This window comes from Colletotrichum paranaense, assembly GCF_030867605.1.
Source record: "Colletotrichum paranaense strain IMI 384185 chromosome Unknown Scaffold_21.1, whole genome shotgun sequence".
Taxonomy (NCBI): Eukaryota; Fungi; Ascomycota; class Sordariomycetes; order Glomerellales; family Glomerellaceae; genus Colletotrichum; species Colletotrichum paranaense.
In genome coordinates this window covers 368,078-387,790 of record NW_026848979.1, presented here as the reverse complement: position 1 = coordinate 387,790, position 19,713 = coordinate 368,078, and the positions used below count along the sequence as shown (strand labels likewise).

General features: G+C 56.4%; 4 protein-coding genes across 4 annotated transcripts; 1 reads left to right on the top strand and 3 right to left on the bottom strand.

The window, feature by feature from the left end:
• Positions 1-3,177: 3,177 nt before the first annotated feature.
• On the top strand, positions 3,178-8,873 carry CPAR01_15841 (chitin synthase; the record flags this gene model as incomplete). The annotated part of the gene is made up of 3 exons (XM_060500088.1): positions 3,178-3,488; positions 3,536-8,793; positions 8,842-8,873. 3 exons carry the CDS (start codon positions 3,178-3,180, stop codon positions 8,871-8,873), a joined length of 5,601 nt encoding a protein of 1,866 aa, XP_060341277.1.
• A 281-nt stretch (positions 8,874-9,154) lies between these two features.
• On the bottom strand, positions 9,155-14,684 carry CPAR01_15840 (ubiquitin-activating enzyme E1; the record flags this gene model as incomplete). The annotated part of the gene is made up of 10 exons (XM_060500087.1): positions 9,155-9,400; positions 9,449-9,473; positions 9,531-9,799; positions 9,864-10,084; positions 10,218-10,305; positions 10,410-10,608; positions 11,396-12,129; positions 12,175-14,164; positions 14,209-14,585; positions 14,679-14,684. The coding sequence occupies 10 exons, from the start codon at positions 14,682-14,684 to the stop codon at positions 9,155-9,157; spliced, it is 4,155 nt and encodes a 1,384-aa protein (XP_060341276.1).
• Positions 14,685-16,137: 1,453 nt separating this feature from the next.
• CPAR01_15839 (peptidyl-prolyl cis-trans isomerase fkr-3) lies at positions 16,138-16,927 on the bottom strand (the record flags this gene model as incomplete). Its single annotated transcript, XM_060500086.1, has 6 exons — positions 16,138-16,165; positions 16,235-16,276; positions 16,371-16,391; positions 16,481-16,541; positions 16,664-16,728; positions 16,803-16,927. 6 exons carry the CDS (start codon positions 16,925-16,927, stop codon positions 16,138-16,140), a joined length of 342 nt encoding a protein of 113 aa, XP_060341275.1.
• A 1,599-nt stretch (positions 16,928-18,526) lies between these two features.
• Positions 18,527-19,321, bottom strand: CPAR01_15838 (uncharacterized protein; the record flags this gene model as incomplete). Its single annotated transcript, XM_060500085.1, has 1 exon — positions 18,527-19,321. One exon carries the CDS (start codon positions 19,319-19,321, stop codon positions 18,527-18,529), a length of 795 nt encoding a protein of 264 aa, XP_060341274.1.
• Between the last annotated feature and the right edge of the window lie 392 nt (positions 19,322-19,713).

The following is a 19,713-nucleotide window of genomic DNA, read 5'->3' as shown; positions in this document are numbered from 1 at the left end:
CTAATGGAGCTGTGCATCTACTTCGTACACAGAGGATAGATGGAGGGCGGTGCATTTTGGTGTTGTTCGTATTGAGGCACTGAGCAGTGAGAGCATCTTTGTTGTTATCGCCAATTGCCGCTGACAGGGCCACCTCGAGCGGAGCCGCGATGGCGGGTGCGAGAGCAGCAAGACTCGAGTGTGACCCGCGACCTTCGTGTCTGTTGCTGACAGCATGATCATGGAAACTGAGCCATTGGTCAGCGGAGAGGAGAGGGTCGGATTTGGCTTGGCTGAATGGAGCGGAGTGGGTGGTGGTTGGTTTGAATGACTGGCATGATGGAGTCTCGGCGTGAGGCTGTGCCCTCGAGCGCCGAATAGTTGTTTTTTCCTCTATGGAGCGTGTGAGTGTGCAATTTTTATGTTCCCGCCAAACACAGGGTTTTCTGCTTTACCTTGATTTATGGACACACGCTATGCCCGCAAGGAACCATGAACCCCATTATCATGTGCTGCAGGTCTTTTTTTGGACCTTTTAGCGGCCGATGGGAACTCGCCGGCTGCTTTCAGATCCAATGGATTGATCCCCATGCTTCTGCAATCTGCATCGGTGCCCCCTTTTTCTTTTTCTTTTCTTTCCTTGCTGAATTTTCTCTGGCGGCTCACTGGTTCTTCATGGAGTGTCTCGCCCTGCATGTCCAGCCTCCGGGAGTGTTGAGACTACAATTGTCGGTAACTTGTAAGTTGCAACAGGATGATGAGGTCGTCGATGAGCAGGTACGTTCCCTCGGATCCGCAAGCACCGACACCCCGGGGAACGCAGCAGCACAATTGATGTGCAGTGTTCGCACTGTACGTACATGTACCTCTCGGAAGTACCTCCCGTCCCATCCACACGTCCACAATTCTCTTCTCTAATTGAGACGTCGACAATTCGAGGTAATCAGCCCGCCTCCTCCACGTCTGCCGCCCCGGACCACAGGGACATGCGCGGCTTGGACCGTCTGCCGCCTGCCATCCTAACATCATGGATGAACCGCAAAATCCTGCTCATCAATCATGCATCATGCTCGATATCCAAACTCAAACGGCCTGCACTACACTCTAAAGTGCTGTCGATGGTCCCTCAGCCACAGCCGTGTAAACAAAGAATTCTACGAGACCCGAACCACATTGTCCCAGAATAGGGATGAGACGCAATTACACGCTGCATTCCTCGAGACGCCGGGTCAACAGCATCATTGATGACAACATTTCTCTCCACGCACCGGTCCGATCAACCAATCTCGCCCGGGCGGAGTCGACCCGTTGGCTCTCCCTTGAGCCATCACAGGATCTGAAGGGAAGCCGATCTTCAGGCACTGGCCGCTGGAACGCAACGGCCTCAGCGTCTTTGGTCTGCTTGTCCCTTTTGTGTTATATCAGCGCTCCCATCGGCTGACATGGATGCAGCCCCAGTCCGCGCCCTCCGTTTGCTACGCCCATCGGGAGGACGAGAGTCTAGCGGCGCGCTGGAAACCGTCGGCCAGCGCCAACGTCCAAGTGGCAGTGAGTAACATGGCGCCGTCGAGTGTGAGATGATCCCTCATGGCGCCCCGGTGCCAGCAGGTCCCCCGTCAACGGGCCCGTAGCACAGCAGCTGTGTACTGTTCAAGCTGGCTGCCCAAGGTACCGGTATTCGCGGAGAAGCACAATGTTGGGGCGCCACCGCACCAATCCGTCCGCTAACAGCCACCACAAGGTTTAGGGATTGTTGAACAGACTTCCGGCAGAGCGGACCTTGATCTGTTGTTTCGACCACACTTTTCGCGTCTGCTTCTACGATTCGATGCTACCCGTTGGGGATGAAGTAGAGGGCTGTTATTATGCTCTTGGCATCAACTCGGAACTAGGAGAGAAGCGAAATACACATCGTGATGCGAGACGCGTGCATTCTTCATGCTGGACGGACCCTGGCCAGTGCCAGCTCTGCATTCTCAGCAGAAGTACTGGCACTCGCCCCAGGTACCGAAGCCCGCTCAATGTTGTCACAGCCAGGCTGCCAAGTCGCGTCTTCAAGGTTTATGGGAATATGCGGAGACCACTTGCAGCCTTTGGACCAACCCTTGGAGCGCCGTTATTACCCTGATGATGATCGGTCTCCTGAGTTCTCGTCTCCTAATGATCTGACTACGCAGTATGTAGACACGTTTGCAGCCTGGTGTCATACCGAGTATCGTCGCCCTCGCGCAACACAACAAGCATCATTGCACAGAACGTGCTCCATGTTGAACAAGCTCAAGAGACCCCGCACAGGACCGCTGAAAATACAGGGGAACGCAAGGAATATAGGAGTCCCGCGGAGGAAATGACGGGTACAGGGGGATACAGTGTAATGTGGCTTCCGCGATGAGAACCGAGATCAGGGAAAAAAGGAAGGGGAAAAAATCGAGAAGAAATTCGAGCAGGGGGGAGGGGTCTGTCAATTTCGTCTTCGCCGGCGACACCCCTCGAGGCCACAGCTGTCCGTACAGACGGGAGGCAATGCTTCAGGCAGCTGATGTCGACTCTTCGGGCTTCTCAACAGCCCACAGTGTGTGGGTGGTGCTGTGGCACAGAGTTCGTATGGACGAGTCGTGCGTCTCGTGTTCGTGTCGCCCGCCGGATCACTCTTCGCGTGAGAGCAGCACTTTTGGTACCCAAAGAAAACAATCCCCTTTCCTGGTGCCCGTCGCCGTTGCCCACCCCCCTCCCCCCGGTTACGCTCCCTTACCATACTGTGTAGAGAAGAGAGAGTGAGGGAGACCGTCGACGGCGAGAGACCACGAAAAATCGGGACGTCCTTGACCTTTGCCAGCACTTTACCGGCGACTACTTCGTTCGTTTTGTGCCTCGAGCTTTTCCCACCTTCAGCCTCGCCATCCCAAGTCGCTGCTGTTTCCGAATCCTCGATTCCTCTTCCTCACTTCTCCGTGCACACTCGTTTCCTAGTCTGGCAATTTGTACATCTCCTTTCGTTTGGGTTTCGGCCAATCTCCCTGTTTACCTACTACTATCACGACTAATCTGAGCTCTTTGACCGTTAATCAACATCTCAAGACTCTTCTACACGACGAACATCGAACCCCCTTTGACCAAAGCCTCTCGTTCGAAAAGCCCCGCCATTGACTACACTACGCGTATCTCGAGTCCATCGACGTTGGCGTCGTCGTGCCCAACATGGCGATGAACCTGCCTCCCATCGGTGGGAGCGGCGGAGGCGCTCACACTCAACCTTCTCTACCCTCGCTACCCGCACATTCACAATCAGACACGCAGTTAACGGCACACTTGGCCAGTCGTTTCCATGTGTCGCTGCCGACCGCTCGCCTCTCGTCTCACGCCCTCATCTCTCTCAACACCTACACGTCCTCCTCAAAGGGCCCTGATGGCGGCAAGGAGGGAAGCGCCATGGGCGGCGCCGAGGACATTGCGGACCGGGCATGGATCAGATTGGGTCACAGATCGGAGAACCAATCCGTCGTCTTTTTGTATGTGACATTCTGACAATATCAAAGGTCATGGCTAACGTGAATAGGGGTGAATCCGGCTCCGGAAAATCAACCATTCGATCCCACCTCCTGACCGCGTTCCTCGGCAAGTCCTCCACCCCTCTGTCGACCAAGGTCTCTCTGGCCGCCTACGTCTTTGATACCTTGACGACGACCAAGACCGCCACTACTCCCACAGCCTCCAAGGCCGGTTTGTTCTACGAGCTGCAGTATGACACGGCTACCACGACCAACCCGGTCCTGATTGGTGCCAAGCTCCTCGACCACAGACTCGAGCGTAGCCGTATCACGGATATCCCGACGGGAGAGCGTAACTTTCATGTTTTGTACTACCTGATGGCCGGCACCAGCGCGGCCGAGAAGACCCATCTTGGCTTCGAGACGCCGGCCGGCGTTGCTCAAAAGAGGTGGAAGTACCTGGGCCACCCCACCCAGCTCAAGGTCGGTATCAACGACACCGAAGGGTTCCAGGTTTTCAAGAACGCCCTCAAGAAGCTCGAGTTCCCTCGCAGCGAGATTGCCGAGATCTGCCAGGTTCTGGCCACGATTCTGCACATTGGCCAGCTCGAGTTCGAGACGACGTCCGACACGCAAGCCCAAGGTGACGACAGCGGCGGCTTCTCCCACGAGGGTGCCCAGACCGTCACTGCCGTCAAGAACAAGGATGTCCTCACCATTGTCGCCGCCTTCTTGGGCGTCAGCTCCCAGGACCTGCAGACCACCCTCTCGTACAAGACCAAGATGATCCACAAGGAGAGAGTCACCGTCATGCTGGACCCCGCCGGCGCCCGCTCGCACGCCAACGAGCTCGCCCGCACTCTGTACTCGCTCTTGGTGGCCTACATTGTCGAGTCCATCAACCAGAGACTCTGCGCGCCCGAGGACAGCGTTGCCAACACCATTTCCATTATCGACTTCCCCGGCTTCGCCCAGCAAGCGTCCACTCACTCGGCGCTCGACCAGCTGCTCAATAACGCCGCCTGCGAGGCCCTCTACAACCTCACCCTGCAAAACTTCTTCGACCGCAAGGCAGACATGCTGGAGAACGAGGAGGTCAGCGTGGCGGCCACGAGCTACTTTGACAACTCGGACGCCGTCAGGGGTCTGCTCAAGCCTGGAAACGGCTTGCTCAGCATCCTCGACGACCAGACGCGCAGGAACCGCACCGACGTGCAGTTCCTCGAGAGTCTGCGCAAGCGCTTCGAGGGCAAGAACCCGGCCATCACCCCCGGCTCCGCCAACACCAGACTGCCCGGCAGCAACTTTTACACCGAGAACACGAATGCCCTCTTCACCGTCAAGCACTTTGCCGGCGAGGTCGACTACCCCGTCAAGGACATCATCGAAGAGAACGGCGAGGTCATCTCCGGTGATCTGCTCAACATGATCAACTCCACCAAGAGCGAGTTCGTCGCCCGCCTCTTTGGCCAGGAGGCCCTCAAGACCGTCACCCACCCCAAGGAGAGGTCGACGGTCATGCAGGCCACCATCAGCTCCAAGCCTACGAGAGCGCCCAGTGTCATGTCCCGCAAGACCACCAGGACCGCTCGCAACCAGCGCCGCATCCAGCAGTACCAGCAGCAGCAGGACGAGGCCGCTCAGGACGAACTGGACAGACTCAGCGAGGGCAACTCGCAGTCGGGCGGCAACAAGCTGCAGGCGTCGGAGCAGGGTGCCTCTGGCCAATTCCTCGCGTCCCTGGACAACGTCACCAAGTCTGTTGCCGACCCTAGCAGCAACTCGTACTTTGTCTTCTGCCTGAAGCCCAACGACCGACGCATTGCCAACCAGTTTGACAGCAAGTGCGTCCGCACCCAGGTGCAGACGTTTGGTATTGCCGAGATCAGCCAGCGCCTGCGTTCGGCAGACTTTAGTTTGTTCCTCCCCTTTGGTGAGTTCCTCGGCCTTGCCGACTCGGACACCATCCTCGTCGGCACCGAGAGGGAGCGTGTCGAGCTCGTCGTCGAAGACAGGCACTGGCCCGCCAACGAGGTCCGCATCGGATCGACCGGTGTCTTCCTCAGCGAGCGATGCTGGATGGAGGTCGCCCAGCTGTCGGATGGCGCCTCGGCCACCGGCCGCTATGCCCTGCCGTCCGACAACGGCGACGGCCTGACTCCCCAAGACACCCCCTTTGCCGCCTCCAAGGAGCGCCTGCTCTCTGCCGGAGGCACGCCTCTACTGTACGGCGAGAAGGGCAAGAGCGGCTACTTTGGCGGCCAGGACGGCTCCGATGCCCGTTCGGAAGCCGGCGTATCCGCGTTTGGCGGCGGTGACATGTTTAAGAACCTCGACACCCGCGAGCAGATGGCCGAGCGCGGCAACGAGAAGAACCTCGAGGAGGTTGAAGAGTTCAAGGACAGCGCCAGCCGTAAGCGGTGGGTATTCATGGTCTACCTCATGACCTGGTTCGTGCCGGACATTGCCATCCGCAGGATGGGCCGCATGCCCCGCAAGGACATTCGCGTGGCGTGGAGAGAAAAGTTCGCCATCAACCTGCTCATCTGGCTCTTCTGTCTCTTTGCCGCCTTCTTCATCGTCGTATTCCCCAAGCTCATCTGCCCCACCCAACACGTCTACAGTGCCGAGGAACTCTCCTCCAATGACGGCCAGGACGACAACTCGGCCTACGTCGCCATCCGCGGCGTGGTCATCGACCTGGGTGCCTACGCTCCCCGCCACTACCCGCCGTACGTCACCAACAAGCAGCTCAAGAACTACGCCGGCAAGGATATCAGCACTCTGTTCCCCGTCCAGGTTAACGCTCTGTGCCAGGGCAAGGACGGCTCCGTCGACCCTCACGTCACGCTGGACTACCGCAACACCAATCTCACGGGGTCCGCGCAGCTCACGTCGACCGACCTCAACTTCAAGTACCACGACTTCCGTTACTTCACCAATGACAGCCGTCCCGATTGGTACTATGAGCAGATGATTATGCTCAAGTCCAACTACAAGAAGGGCACCGTCGGCTACTCGCCCCAGTACATCAAGACGCTCGCCAACAAGCAGCAGAACATTGCCTACATGGGCGGCCGCGTGTACGACCTCACCCAGTACATGAACGGTGGTCTCAAGATGCAAGCCAAGGCGGGCGAGTCCGTCCCCGACGATTCCTCGCTCACAAGCTTCATGGACGACGCCGTCGTGCAGTTGTTCCAGGGCAAGTCGGGGACCGACCTCACGGACCTCTGGGAGAAGCTGTCCCTCGACACCGCTGCCAAGAAGCGCATGAAGACGTGTCTCGACAACCTGTTTTATGTCGGCGACGTTGACACGCGTAACTCGGTCCGCTGCCAGTTTGCCGAGTATCTAGTCCTGGCCATCTCCATCATCCTCTGTGCCATTCTCGGTTTCAAGTTCTTGGCCGCGCTCCAATTCGGTGGCAAGAATGTGCCGGAGAACCTCGACAAGTTTGTCATGTGCCAGATTCCCGCCTACACGGAAGACGAGGAGGCTCTTCGTCGTGCCATTGATTCCGTTGCCAGAATGCACTACGATGATAAGCGCAAGCTCCTTGTCGTTATCTGCGACGGTATGATTATCGGTCAGGGTAACGACAAGCCGACGCCGCGCATCGTGCTCGATATTCTGGGTGTTTCCGATACCGTCGACCCCGAGCCCCTCAGCTTCGAGTCTCTCGGTGAAGGTCAGAAGCAGCACAACATGGGCAAGATCTACTCGGGTCTGTACGAAGTCCAGGGCCACATTGTGCCGTTCATGGTTGTCGTCAAGATTGGCAAGCCGTCCGAGGTGTCCCGTCCCGGTAACCGTGGCAAGCGTGATTCCCAGATGGTCATTATGCGTTTCCTCAACCGCGTCCACTACAACCTGCCCATGAGCCCTCTCGAGCTTGAAATGTACCACCAAATCCGCAACATCATCGGTGTCAACCCGACGTTCTATGAGTTCATGTTCCAGATCGATGCCGATACCGTCGTCGCACCCGATTCCGCCACCCGCATGGTCGCCGCCTTCCTCAACGACACCCGCCTCATCGCCGTGTGCGGTGAGACGGCGCTGACCAACGCAAAGGCCTCGTTCGTCACCATGATTCAGGTCTACGAATACTGGATTTCTCACAACTTGACAAAGGCCTTTGAGAGTCTGTTTGGCAGTGTCACCTGTTTGCCCGGTTGTTTCTCCATGTACCGCATCCGCGCCTCCGAGAGCGGCAAGCCCCTGTTTGTCAGTCGCGAAGTCGTCGAAGCCTACTCAACCATCCGTGTCGACACGCTGCACATGAAGAACCTGCTCCATCTCGGTGAGGATCGATACCTGACGACGCTGCTACTCAAATTCCACAACTCGTACAAGACAAAGTACACCAACCGCGCCCACGCCTACACCATTGCGCCCGACTCCTGGTCCGTCTTCCTCTCGCAGAGACGTCGCTGGATTAACTCGACCGTCCACAACCTCATGGAGCTCATCCCTATGTCCCAGCTTTGCGGTTTCTGCTGTTTCTCCATGCGTTTCATCGTTTTCATCGACTTGCTGTCCACCGTCGTCCAGCCCGTCGTCGTCGCCTACATCATCTACCTGATTGTCACCGTCGCCCTAAACCCTAGTGTGGTGCCGGTCACAGCCTTTGTCATGCTCGGTGCCATTTACGGTCTGCAGGCCATCATCTTCATTGTTCGCCGCAAGTGGGAGATGATTGGTTGGATGATTCTGTACATCCTGGCCATTCCCGTCTTCAGTTTCGCCCTGCCCCTGTACGCCTTCTGGCACATGGACGACTTCAACTGGGGTAACACGCGTGTCATTGCCGGCGAGTCGGGCAAGAAGATTGTCATTTCCGACGAGGGCAAGTTCGACCCCTCCGTCATCCCCAAGAAGAAGTGGGAGGAGTACCAGGCCGAACTCTGGGACGCCCAGACGGTCCGCGAGGACGCCCGCTCCGAGGTCTCTGGCTACAGCTACGCTACAAAGGGCCAGGTCCCCGTCTCCGAGTACGGCTACCACAGCCGTCCCGGCTCCATTGCCGGCGGATACGCACCCCCGAGGGCCCCCGGCATGGGCTACGAGCAGCGCAACCACTCGCGCATGTCGCTCGCTGCCTCGGACGCCGGCGGCAACCGCAACAGCCAGTTTGGCGGCTCCCAGTTCTTCTCCCCCGAGGACATGGTGGGCCTACCCAGCGACGATGCCCTCCTGGCCGAGATCCGCGAGATCCTACGGACGGCCGACCTCATGACCGTCACGAAGAAGGGTATCAAGCAGGAGCTGGAGCGCCGCTTCGGCGTTCCCCTCGATGCCAAGCGCCAATACATCAACAGTGGTATGTCTTTTGTCTGTGATATGTAAAGCACGTGCTAACTCTTCATAGCAACCGAGGCGCTGTTGTCTGGCCAATTGTGATCAATTTATACTAATTTAATGCATCATTTCTGGATTGGGGACACCAAAAAGGCCGACTTTGCGTCGACGGATCTCATTTAGTTTGACGGGGGTCCGGGAGGAGCATGTTTGAAATATAAAATGGAATTTAGCATAATACTGGATCAAGTCGCCCGGGCAGACAGATGTTGTTATTTGGTTTGGGACACCGCATGGCGGATGACTGGAGTTTTAGCATTCGCGTCAGAGTATATATAACCTCATTATTGAAGACAGTTTGTTTTTGATCTGTATTATGTGAACTACTTGCTAGCGGCCGGCACCTCCTCGTCCAGGGGCAGAATGTGCGGCAGAGGGCCGACGGGGCTGATGGAGAAGGGGTTGATCTGGGTGTGGCTCTTTGTGTAGTGCCACTTGATGTGCTCGAACTGGGTCGTGTCCTTGAAGGCCGGCACGTTCCAGTACAGGTTGCGCATCCATTTGTGGATGAGGGGGTACCCGGAGCGGATGTCGCGGATGTTGCACTTGAAGTGCTGCACGTAGACCGGCTGTTTTGTTAGCACCAGATCATGGTTGCGTTGGGGGGTGAGGCTTACATCAAAGCGGATGATGGTTACGTAGCTGTCGTTATCACGTTAGCAAAAATATCAAGACTGATGTACAGAGACGTTCACTCACAGCCTGATGTCGGCCTCGGTAATCTCCTTGCCAAAGTAATACGGCCCCTCGGCCGCCGTGCTCTTTAGGTGCGCCTCCGTCTTGTCGAGCGCCTCGAACAGGGCGACGACGTTGCGCTCGTAGGCCTCCTGCGTGGTGGCGAAGCCGGACTTGTAGACGCCGTTGTTGATCTTGTCGTACGTCCACTCGTTTGCCTCGTCGATTTGCGCGCGGAAGGACTCGGGGTAGGGGTTGACGTTGCGGTATTGTTCGTCGAGGAGGTCGTCGAACTGGGTGTGTTAGTTTTGGTGCTCAGGGGTCATCATACTTCATAGTGAACGGGTCATGACACACCTCCGTGTAGAGCATGCGGATGATCTCGCTGCTCTCGTTGCTGACAATCGTCTTGAGCTTGGTGTCGTAGAGGACGGGCACGGTGAAGCGGCCCTCGTAGCCCGGCTCCGACTCGAAGTAGAGGTCGCGGAGGTGAGTGTAGGACTCGTGGCCCGGGACGGGGTCGGGCACGACGTGGGCTCCGGGGACGTCCTTTTCGTCGTTTGTCACGAACCGCCAGCCTGTTTTATTAGTCTTATTTTCTGAAGTAAGGGGGGTTTTCTTTTGTTGGGTGTTCCGGCCCATTGAGCGCCAGAGATCATCGAGATGGGATGCGTGCTGAGTAAGGAGAGGGAAAACAAAAGGGTGACCTACCCTTCTCGCCAAGATGCCAATGAACAACAGAATAGCTAATAAAGTCCTCGAGACCCTTAAGCTGGCGTGTGATCAACGTCCGGCAAGCCTATTCACGCGTCAGACGAACCCATCCTTTTTTCCCTCTTTCTCTCATTCTCATCAACACTCTCGATGAGTGAGAGAAATGAGTGAGAAACAGAAACAACTCACCCAAGGACACGCATAGCTGACATAGAGATGATACCGCCCCTTCTCAGGCGCAAACTTGGCCCCCTCCTCGCGCGAGATGAAGTTGCGGAACGAGCTCTGCTGACGCTTGAACTCGCCCGACTTGTCGTTGGGCTTCACCCAGTCTGTGACTTTGCCGGCCTGTTGTGTCGTCAGTCCCTTCAGTCTGTTTTCCTTTTGTCTTCATCGTCATCAGAGCCTGTGGGTACACACCATTTTGCTTGGTTGATTCCGTACAGCGCTCGTGGGAAACTTTACAGACGCGTCCCTTTCTTGACCGAAACGCGGGACGGATGAGAATGCGCGGGCGGGTTGGTGGTTATGCAAGTACAACGTTCTCCGTGTCGTCGACGTGAGAGATCTCGTGAGACGAGTGAGTGCAGGGGTACCAGCGTTCATCAAGTACTCTGTCGTTGACGAGCACTATGACTGAAGGTGCGGGGTGGGCGGATGAGCCTCTTATACGCCGATAGTCTAGATAAGGTCGACAAAGCCAACACCCCAAACTACAATCAACCGCGCGGGCAGTCCACTTAGGCCCAGGGTTCACTTTCCAAAGCAGTGGATCGAACGAGTTGATTTGTCGCTCACTGCTCTCATAAACACTTCAAATCTACAGCTGCAGCTTACCTTTACACAGTTGACTCGCAGACCCCGCGGCCACGCTAAGGCAGCTTGACGATTCTAAGCAATTGCTAATGGTGACGTAAACCCAGCGCTTCCCCACGCTGAGCCGCCAGCGACAGGGGTGCTTACAAATGTCTGCGTTAGCGGCTGCGGGCTTAGTAACGCCTTCGATTTAGGAAAACCACCAACACACATAGTACACGCATAGTAACAGTGAAGAGCTCTATTCCGTGATCCTATTGCCTATTTGGCTGACCACAGTTTCTGGCCATTCTAAAACCCTGCGCTTCTAGCCTCGCCAGTTCTGGCAGATATTATCAATTGCACACGGCCCCACTTACGCCATCTTCATCTTGATGTAGGGAACCTCAACGTCCTCGCCGTCCACGTCCTCGGCCACCATCTCGAAAATGACCTCCTTCTGGTGAGCCGGCACGGGCTTTTTGGACACCGTCTCAACGAGCTGGCTCAGCTTCAGGTTCTGGCGGTCCTTAAGCTTGGCCGGAGGGAAGAAGCTGGCGTACAACAAGCTGACGCCGGAGCTGAGCATGGAGATGGTGAGGCCCTGCTTCTCGAAGTGCTCCAACAGCTCCTTGAGTGTGATGTCGTTGACCTCGAAGCGGTCCCAGATCTTGTCCAACTTGACAATGCCGTTGGGGCCCTTGAACTCCACCTTGGGGCTGGCAATGGGCTCGCTGAAGCCGAAAAACGGCAGCGCCAGGTTGATGAAACCGTTCTTGTACTGCTCAATGTCGTCCTTGCCATCAATGACCTTGTACAACTCCAGAATCACCAAGCCCGTGACGAGCGCCGTTGTCGTCGCAATCGCCGGGATGATCTTGCCGGCAATGAACTTGGTCTTGTGGCGGTCAGCCTGCTCAATCTTGTAGTTGGCCGCGCGCAGGTTACTGCAGGCCGTGATGAAGTCAATGTGGTGGTTCGAATCGTCGTCCTTTTCAAAGTCCACAGGCTGCAGTTGGAAACCGGCAAGCTCGTTAGGCGAAGGGAGGCTGCTGATGAGCTTCTGCAGCTCGTCGTTGTCGTCAAAGGAGCTGCCCGCGTCGGCGTTGGGGTCCTAGGTCTGTCAGTATTTGCATGTTTACATAGACTATAAACTCACAGGATCGCTGTCGTTGGCCTGAATCTTGACACCCTCAGCGGGTGAGAACTCGGGTACGATAATGTTGTCGAGCTCGCGCAGGTAAATGTCCTTGGAGGTGCCAGGCGACTTGATGTTGTAGTTGAAGGCGTGCAGGTTGGCGGCCGCCACGACAAACGCAAAGTGTGTCGGGTTGTTGGCGTCAAACTTGAGCGGCTCGGGCGCGCGCTTGGGGCCAGACCAGAAAGGGGTACCGGTCGACGTCGTCGAGTCCTTGGGGAAGTTGTGCAGAAGCTGCTGGATCTTGTTGTTGAACTCCTTCTCAAAGAGAATGCGCGCCCACGCAACGCAGTCCTCAAAGGTCCGCGGGCGGTCCGTTGTGAGGTAGTCGCGGAGCGTCTCGAGCGTCAGCTTGGCGCTACCACCCTGCTTCAGCGTGCCCTCGATGTAGTTGGGCTGCGTCAGGTACAGGTTGACCGTGGAAGGAGACGTGACAAAGAGGTTCTCAAACATGTGGTCCTTGGACCACGCAATCGTGTGCTCAATCTTGTTGGGGAAGCTCTTGACGGTGCACATGGGGAACTCCTTCTCAGGGGGGTCCTGCGATGAGGAGTACGACTCGGTAAGATGGGGGAGGACGACTTGGGTGTTGCCCTTGGTTCCGAGCGTTCCGCTCTCAAGGAGGGGCTTGCGGAAGAAGACACAGCGGCGGTCGACGTACGTTCTGGCCTCGACGTTGTCCAGCGCGTTGGTGACGCCATCGAGGTTGCCCCAGAACTCCTCGTTGAAGGTCTCCTCCGTCTCGGGACTCACGCGATCCTTGAGGCACACAATATGGCCGTTCAGGTCGGGGTTCATCGCCTGCACAGCCTCGGCAGCGCAGTCACTCTTCATCTTGCCAACGTCCTTGGGGCGGAACAGGAACTGACGGTTCAGGTTGCTCTTCTCGATAGAGTCCATGTCGGTGACGGTGATCTGGCCCTTGGGACCGGTTCCGAGACCAATCATGGCCCAGTTCTTGAGCATCTCACAGCCAATGGCGCCGGCACCAACGAGGAATTGCCGCAGGTTGGCAATCTTCTCCTGGTACTCGCGGCCGAAGACGACAATCTGGCCGTCGTAGCGGGTGCCGAGAGGCTTGCACAGCTCGGCGGTGCGAGCGGAGCTGGTTGGCAGAGACTCGAGCGAGTCAAAGTACATCCACTGCTGGATGGGCTGGAACTTGCCCGAGACGGCCTTGAGGATCTCCTGCGCCGCGATTCCGCCAAACAGGGCAGCCATGGCATTCAGGTCACCAAGGGACTGGTAACTGAGCTCCTTGAGGAGCTTCTCGTCAAACTCCACCTCGACGCCCTCTGCCTTGGCAAACGCCTCGGCGGAGCGCAAAATCACAGTCGCATCCGTGTCGTCCAGGGGGTTCGGGAAACGGCCTTGGCTCTCCACAAAGGCGTGCAGGGCCTGGAAACCGAGGTGAAGCTGCTGGGGGCGGTCGAACTTTGCAAAGTCTGAAATCATGAATTCGGGCTCCTTGAGCGCGGCAGAGAAGCTCTTGAAGTTGATCTTCTTGGGCATCTTGACCTGCTGGTACAGGCCGCCGCGGACATACTGGCCGAGGCCGGAAACGTCGCCGATGGAAAAGGTATACGGGCCCTTGACGGTGATCTTTCGCGGCTCGCCTCCGTTGAGCTTCTCCATGCCCTCGATTTCTGAAAAGGTAACATAGTCGCCGTCCTCGAGGCCGTGGCGGGTCTCGTCGAGCGCCGAAACCAGGCCCTCCTCGTCGATGCCCGCAATGATGCCGGTCAAGGGTGCCTCGCCGGTCGGGTCGATAACGGTGAAGTCGGCGCCGAAATCGCAGAAAATCGAACCGAAAAGACCAAACGTATCGGCGGCCACGACGTAGATGCCCTTGGAGTGGCAGTAGTCGCCAATCAGCGCTTGGAGCTTCAGCGGCAGGCTGGTCAGGACGACGACCTGGTACTTGTCAAACTGGGAGAGGTTCTCGCCCAGGCTATGTGTGTTAGCGTAGTCTCGCGGGAGGGCATCCTAACTCACCTTGACGACTGGTGGACCTTGACGGGGGTGTATGCGTTCAACTCGGCGACTCTCGGGGCGGTGACCTCGTCTCTGGGCTTGCCCACATCCTCGGGGTGCAGGAAGAACTGTGAGGACAGGTCGGCGAGGGCGACCAGACCGGGGTCGTAGAGTGTGAGGCTCTTGACGCCGGCAAGGGCAATGTTCTTGGCGATCTCGACACCCAGGCCCTTGAGACCGACAATGAGGATGTTGGAAGCGCCCATGCGCTTCATGGCCTCGTGGCCCAGCACATAGAGCTGGCGACTGTAGAGCGACTCATCGATCTCGGTGTTTCCGACAACGGAGTCGTCGACCTGCATGCGGGTCACCAGGTCGACCTCCGGTAGCTTCTTATCCTAGGGAGTCTCCAAGTCAGCGGCGCGATGCGTTGACGATGCATGGACGATACGGGGTATGTAGACGGCGGCGATACGGCGAGGGCAACGTACAGCCATGGTTTTCTTATTGGGATCAGGTGTCTCCCCGTTGGAGAGTTTGCGCTTCCCCAGCTTGACGATGCCGGACCGGAACGTCGTTTGCTATGACGTGGAGGGAAACACGGGCGGCGGGTGGGACGATGAAGCTTCCAACCCCACCAAACAAAGACGTGTGTGTTCGTGTGTTCGTATAGTGGAACCGCGGTTGGTTCTCTCGTCGTTCGTCAAGGTTGCAGAAAGTGTGTCGCTGCGTTTCGTGGGAGAGGTGAAGGGAAAAAATGCACCAGGCAAGAAGCGTCGTGTTGCAGTTGATGTGGTTGTGCAGGAAGAAAGAGCAGCCTCGTTTCTGGTGATGTAAAGGTGGTCGTGGAGCCGGATGTGGAGGTGTCGACGAGGGGCAGGGGTGCGCCTGGGTTACCTCACGTAAGGCGGGCGATGCAGGCTGGCTGGCGCTGTGAGGAGGGAAGCTCCACTGGGCGATTTCTAAACATTGCCCCTCAATGCATTCAGCAGGAAGGAATAAGGTACAGCCTAAGACGGCCTCAGCGAAGGTGAGGCAGTGTCGTCTGTACTGTGTATACATTTCTTCCAGTTGATTGTATGTGTGCCATCATGTATCGTGTTAGGCGACTCCTTTGCGCACGGTATGAAATTACTGTGTGCCAGTTTCTCCGAGAATCTACCGAGTTCCATCACCACTTGAAGTCGACCTGAACGTGAGTCCCAGCTTGGTTCTTTGGTTTGAGTAGGTCTTCGAGGGCAGAGGTTCATCATGCTGTTTCTTTGTAAGGGTCATATTGGTGTCTACAATATACTACTATATTGCCCAAGGAGGTTGATTCTAGCAACATAAAATGTTGACACTGGTTAGTGACAGGAATTAAAACATCGATTCAAACACCAAATAAAATCAAATGTAACGTCCACCAACACGTATAGACTCGTTGAATTCCTCAAATGAGAATCAAGACGTCTACCATCATGACTTTGATTTTTTTTATGACTGGAAAGTCTGGTACGCGTGTGGAATGGCGCATATCATGTTCTAAATCTTCTTTTCACTTAGACAGCACACCATGCGCAGACATGTCATAGTCCATGGACGTTATATCTGCGCTCCTTCATAGTTACTGACGAGCACTCATACACGGTTACATCAGGGCATTCGTTGGAATGAATCAACTATGTAGCAGGATCAAGATCACATGAGTACGTGTATCACCAGCACCACATGCCGTGTGACGTGGGCACCGTCCAGACTCTGTCGCGCACGCGATCCGGCAGATACACGGAAACATTCACACCAATTGACAGTAAAAGCGTTGTTATGCGGTAGTTGAAGATAGTATATTTGGGCTCGAGCATGTTCTGGGAACTGTACTATCCACTCTCTAAGATAGGCTGCGTGGGCCTACTCCATATCATCTTTCCAGCTAACCACTTGCGCGAAACGAAGTAAAGCTTTGATGCTTTACTGGACTTTCTTGAGCTCAACGTCGCTATGGAATGTGGTTAGCCAACGACGCCTTGGTGCTGACAAACAGCAGTCATCTCCCGGGTCAACTTACAAGATGAGGTCGGCGTTGGGGGGAATGTGGCCGGTGAAGCCGCTGTTGGGGAACATAATTAGCATTAATTGGTCGCCATGGTAGCAACAGATGCCTGGCATGGCCCTGGGCACCGTTGATGGTGGGTATTGCTTACCGCTCGCCATAGGCGAAGTCACTGCAAAACACACGTTAGCCAAGTTCATTGTCTTGCCGTACGCTGTACAAAGCCATTCCACTGAGGACTGTAGGACAGAGGTTTCTTACCTGGTGATGTCGAGAGTAGCCTTCTCGCCGACGTTCATCTGGGTGACACCCTCATCCCAGCCTGCATTCATGCGTCAGTAAGCATCCAGTTCCGCATCACCAGGATCGTGTATGTATTCGAAGAAGCCCGAGGAGGAGAGGAAGGGAGGGAGGACGTAGGTAAGCGTCTCGGTGCAGACATACCCTTGATGACCTGGCCGACACCAATTCTGGTGACAAAGTCGCCGCGGCCGACCGAGGAGTCGAACCTGGCAATTGAGCACTCGTTAGCATAACATGCGAGGGAACAGAGACGGGCGGGGTGGAGGGGTTGTTTGCTCACTTCTTGCCCTTGTTGTCGGGCTGGGAGGTATCCTTGAGGAAGCCAGTGTACTCAATGGTGACAGTCTGGCCGGGCTTGGGGATGGCGCCGGAGCCGGACTGGTGAGTCGTCTTGGTAACACCCATTTTGTCGGTTGTGATTTGTGAAGTGATTGAATTGTGTGTTTGTGGTGGTGATGTTGGTGGGAAAGAATTGCAGAGAAGGAAGCTGAGGGAAGCTACTGCTTTAAAGACAAGGGCAGCAAAAGCAGGTAGAGGGAATCCAAGTGGGGTTGACAGAGGATGGAGGGGTAAAATCGCAGAGGGCAATGGTCCAGTAGTTTGGAGGGGGCAGAATGCAGCCTGGCGCTCTACATAGTTTCGTCACCTTGCGATGGGAAGGAGCACCTTATGGTACCTTACGGTGAGGCAAGGGCCACCCAATGTATCTATGTCATGTATCTATCTACCTTACATCCTAGGTTTACCGGTACTGAGAAACGAGGGGATATCGAACCGAACCAGGCATTGCGACAAGCAGAGGAACGGGGGGGAGGTCGACTCGCGCGCATCGCCTCGAATTGCGGTTGCGTCGGTGAGGTGCTCAAACCAAATGGAAGGGAAAAAAGGTACTTGCCGCCCCAGCCAAGGGACCCGATGACGAACCCGGGCTCTTGGTTACGGAGACTTGTAAACGCTGTAACCTTTTGCCTGTGTCGCGCCGAAAAGTCTACTCCTCGCCTGGGTACCGTTACCAAGAAACAGAGTCCGCCGTGATGGGCGATCCCGAAGCCAAAGGTCTCCGCCCAGCGAGCAGAGGTACCTTGCCGACCCCGCCAAACAGCCGGCTGTGCCTTACGTCAGGGCGGCCTGTCAGAACAGTAGGCGCGGGCGGCAGCGGACAGTTCCTCAACACCCTCAACCACCAGAGTTTAACCTCGAGCGTCCAACAACTCCCGGTCGTCCTCGCTTCACCTTGCGCGTAACCTTTCCGAGGTTCCTGACCTAGGTAAAGTACCCGGCCAAGGACTGGTTGAATGCTTGTGCGCGTGTACCTGCAAGAAGCTTTGTGTGTTTGTATCAGCGCAACACAGCACTGGGGATACCTTTCACTACATGCTCAAAATAATGATTAGAAAATCACACAAAAAGTTGGCAACGGCTACCGCAACTCTCCCACGCACCCCTGGCAATCATACCAAAGGTCAACAGTTCACCCACGCGGTGGCTTGCGTCGATACGTCAACCTTATCCGTGTTGCTCACCTTCAAGCAAGGTACCTCAGATGCGAGTCACATCATCTCACCGCCCAAGCACATACCGTCAATCCGGCTCTCCCACGTCTGGAAAAGCCCCAAACGTAGCTAGCCGTCGAGATTCGGCCGCTCGCGCTGATCCCGCCGCTGAGATCCTTGGTTCAGCCGGCTTTCCATCGCTTCTGACTGGTCATCATCACCACCGTCCGCCGTCCTCGCCGCCGCCTACGCAGTATTGCTATTGCGAAACTTGCGTCTCCCCCCGATTTCTCCGCTTCAGTCAAGCCCACCTCCCGTCGTCCCCATTGTCAAAAGGCTGCATCGCGACGTGCGGGAATTGCCCCTCGGGCAGACTAGCGTCCAAGCGCTAATACGTCGTCCTGCAGCGAGCCTGCGAACGAGGGGTTGCGGCTTTGCGGCTTTGCGGCTTGCCCCAGTTCTCACCTCCCGGCCCTGCGTTGCCCCTCCATCCCATCGTGCTATTCGCAGATCAACGCTCGTCTAACCAACCTGGTGTCACTCGCTGCCGCCGCCGCCGCCACTCGTCAACGTCCAAAGCCAGCCTGAGATTCGTCGTCGGCATCCAACTGCACTCAAGACGTTGTTCGTCAGCATGTCTCTCGGCCACTCGGCCGGTTTGTAAACGGTCGTTGGAGTCCACGGCGCCACCCAGCCCTGTCACAAAATGATGGTGGACGTCGAAAATGACAGGAAGCGGATCCCCACTGCGTCTGCCAACCACCTCCATCATATCCCGCGAGAAAAGGCACGTCGCGGGACACGAACGGCAGAAAAAGAAAAGACGAGGTGGATTTCGTCGGCTGGGGCTTTCTCGTGGATGCGTCAAACTCGACGCAAATGCTCCTTGGTCTTTGGTCTTGGGCGGCGGGCACACAATGTGACTGCTCATATCCGTCTGCCATATGCATATGCATCTTCGCGGCTTTCGCAATACCGTTCTGGTTATGCTTGCGAAGAGCCCGCCATTCATCGTCGCCAACTTAGGGCCAGGCTGACAGGATCCCGAGCTGCTCCACGGCCTCGCGGCGGAACACTTCCTGCAGACCCGGTCCCGAGCAGTCGTCAAGGTGAGAAGACAGAAAGAGTCCATGCATTGCAGAAAGCAAGCCGGATGAAGTTTCCAGGGCAGCGAATTCTCGCCAATGACTGCTTTCGCAAGCCGTGTAATGGATGCTGGACACGGCGGCTGCAGCTCCGACAAGGTATATATCTTCATGCTTCCCAATACCGTCCGATCTGCACATTGTTTGCTCCTTCTTCGCATCAAGCCGGTGCACCATGATCGAATGCAGCGGGTTCTTTTATGACCGAGAGACGAATGACATGTAATTCTGTCACGCGTCACATGATCCTGATGAACTGCTCAATACATCAATAACCACAGCTTGCCCACAAACCTGAAATGCCATAAAGGGCGTCGACAGAGCACCGTGAGCAGTCAGAAGCGTATCTGTTCTCATTGTCACGGTTGGCACATGGCAGTCGTTGACTCTCTGTCGACGTGAAGGCAATGAGGCTCCGGTAGTCGCTGAAATGACACTCGGCCGGGCAGGTACCGGCACTACGGTCTGAGCCGACCTGCCGTCCGCTCCGTCAATCTCCACACCTACCGGAGGCTCCGGCGTATGCCACCTTCCTCTCGGTGCCGGCTCTCTG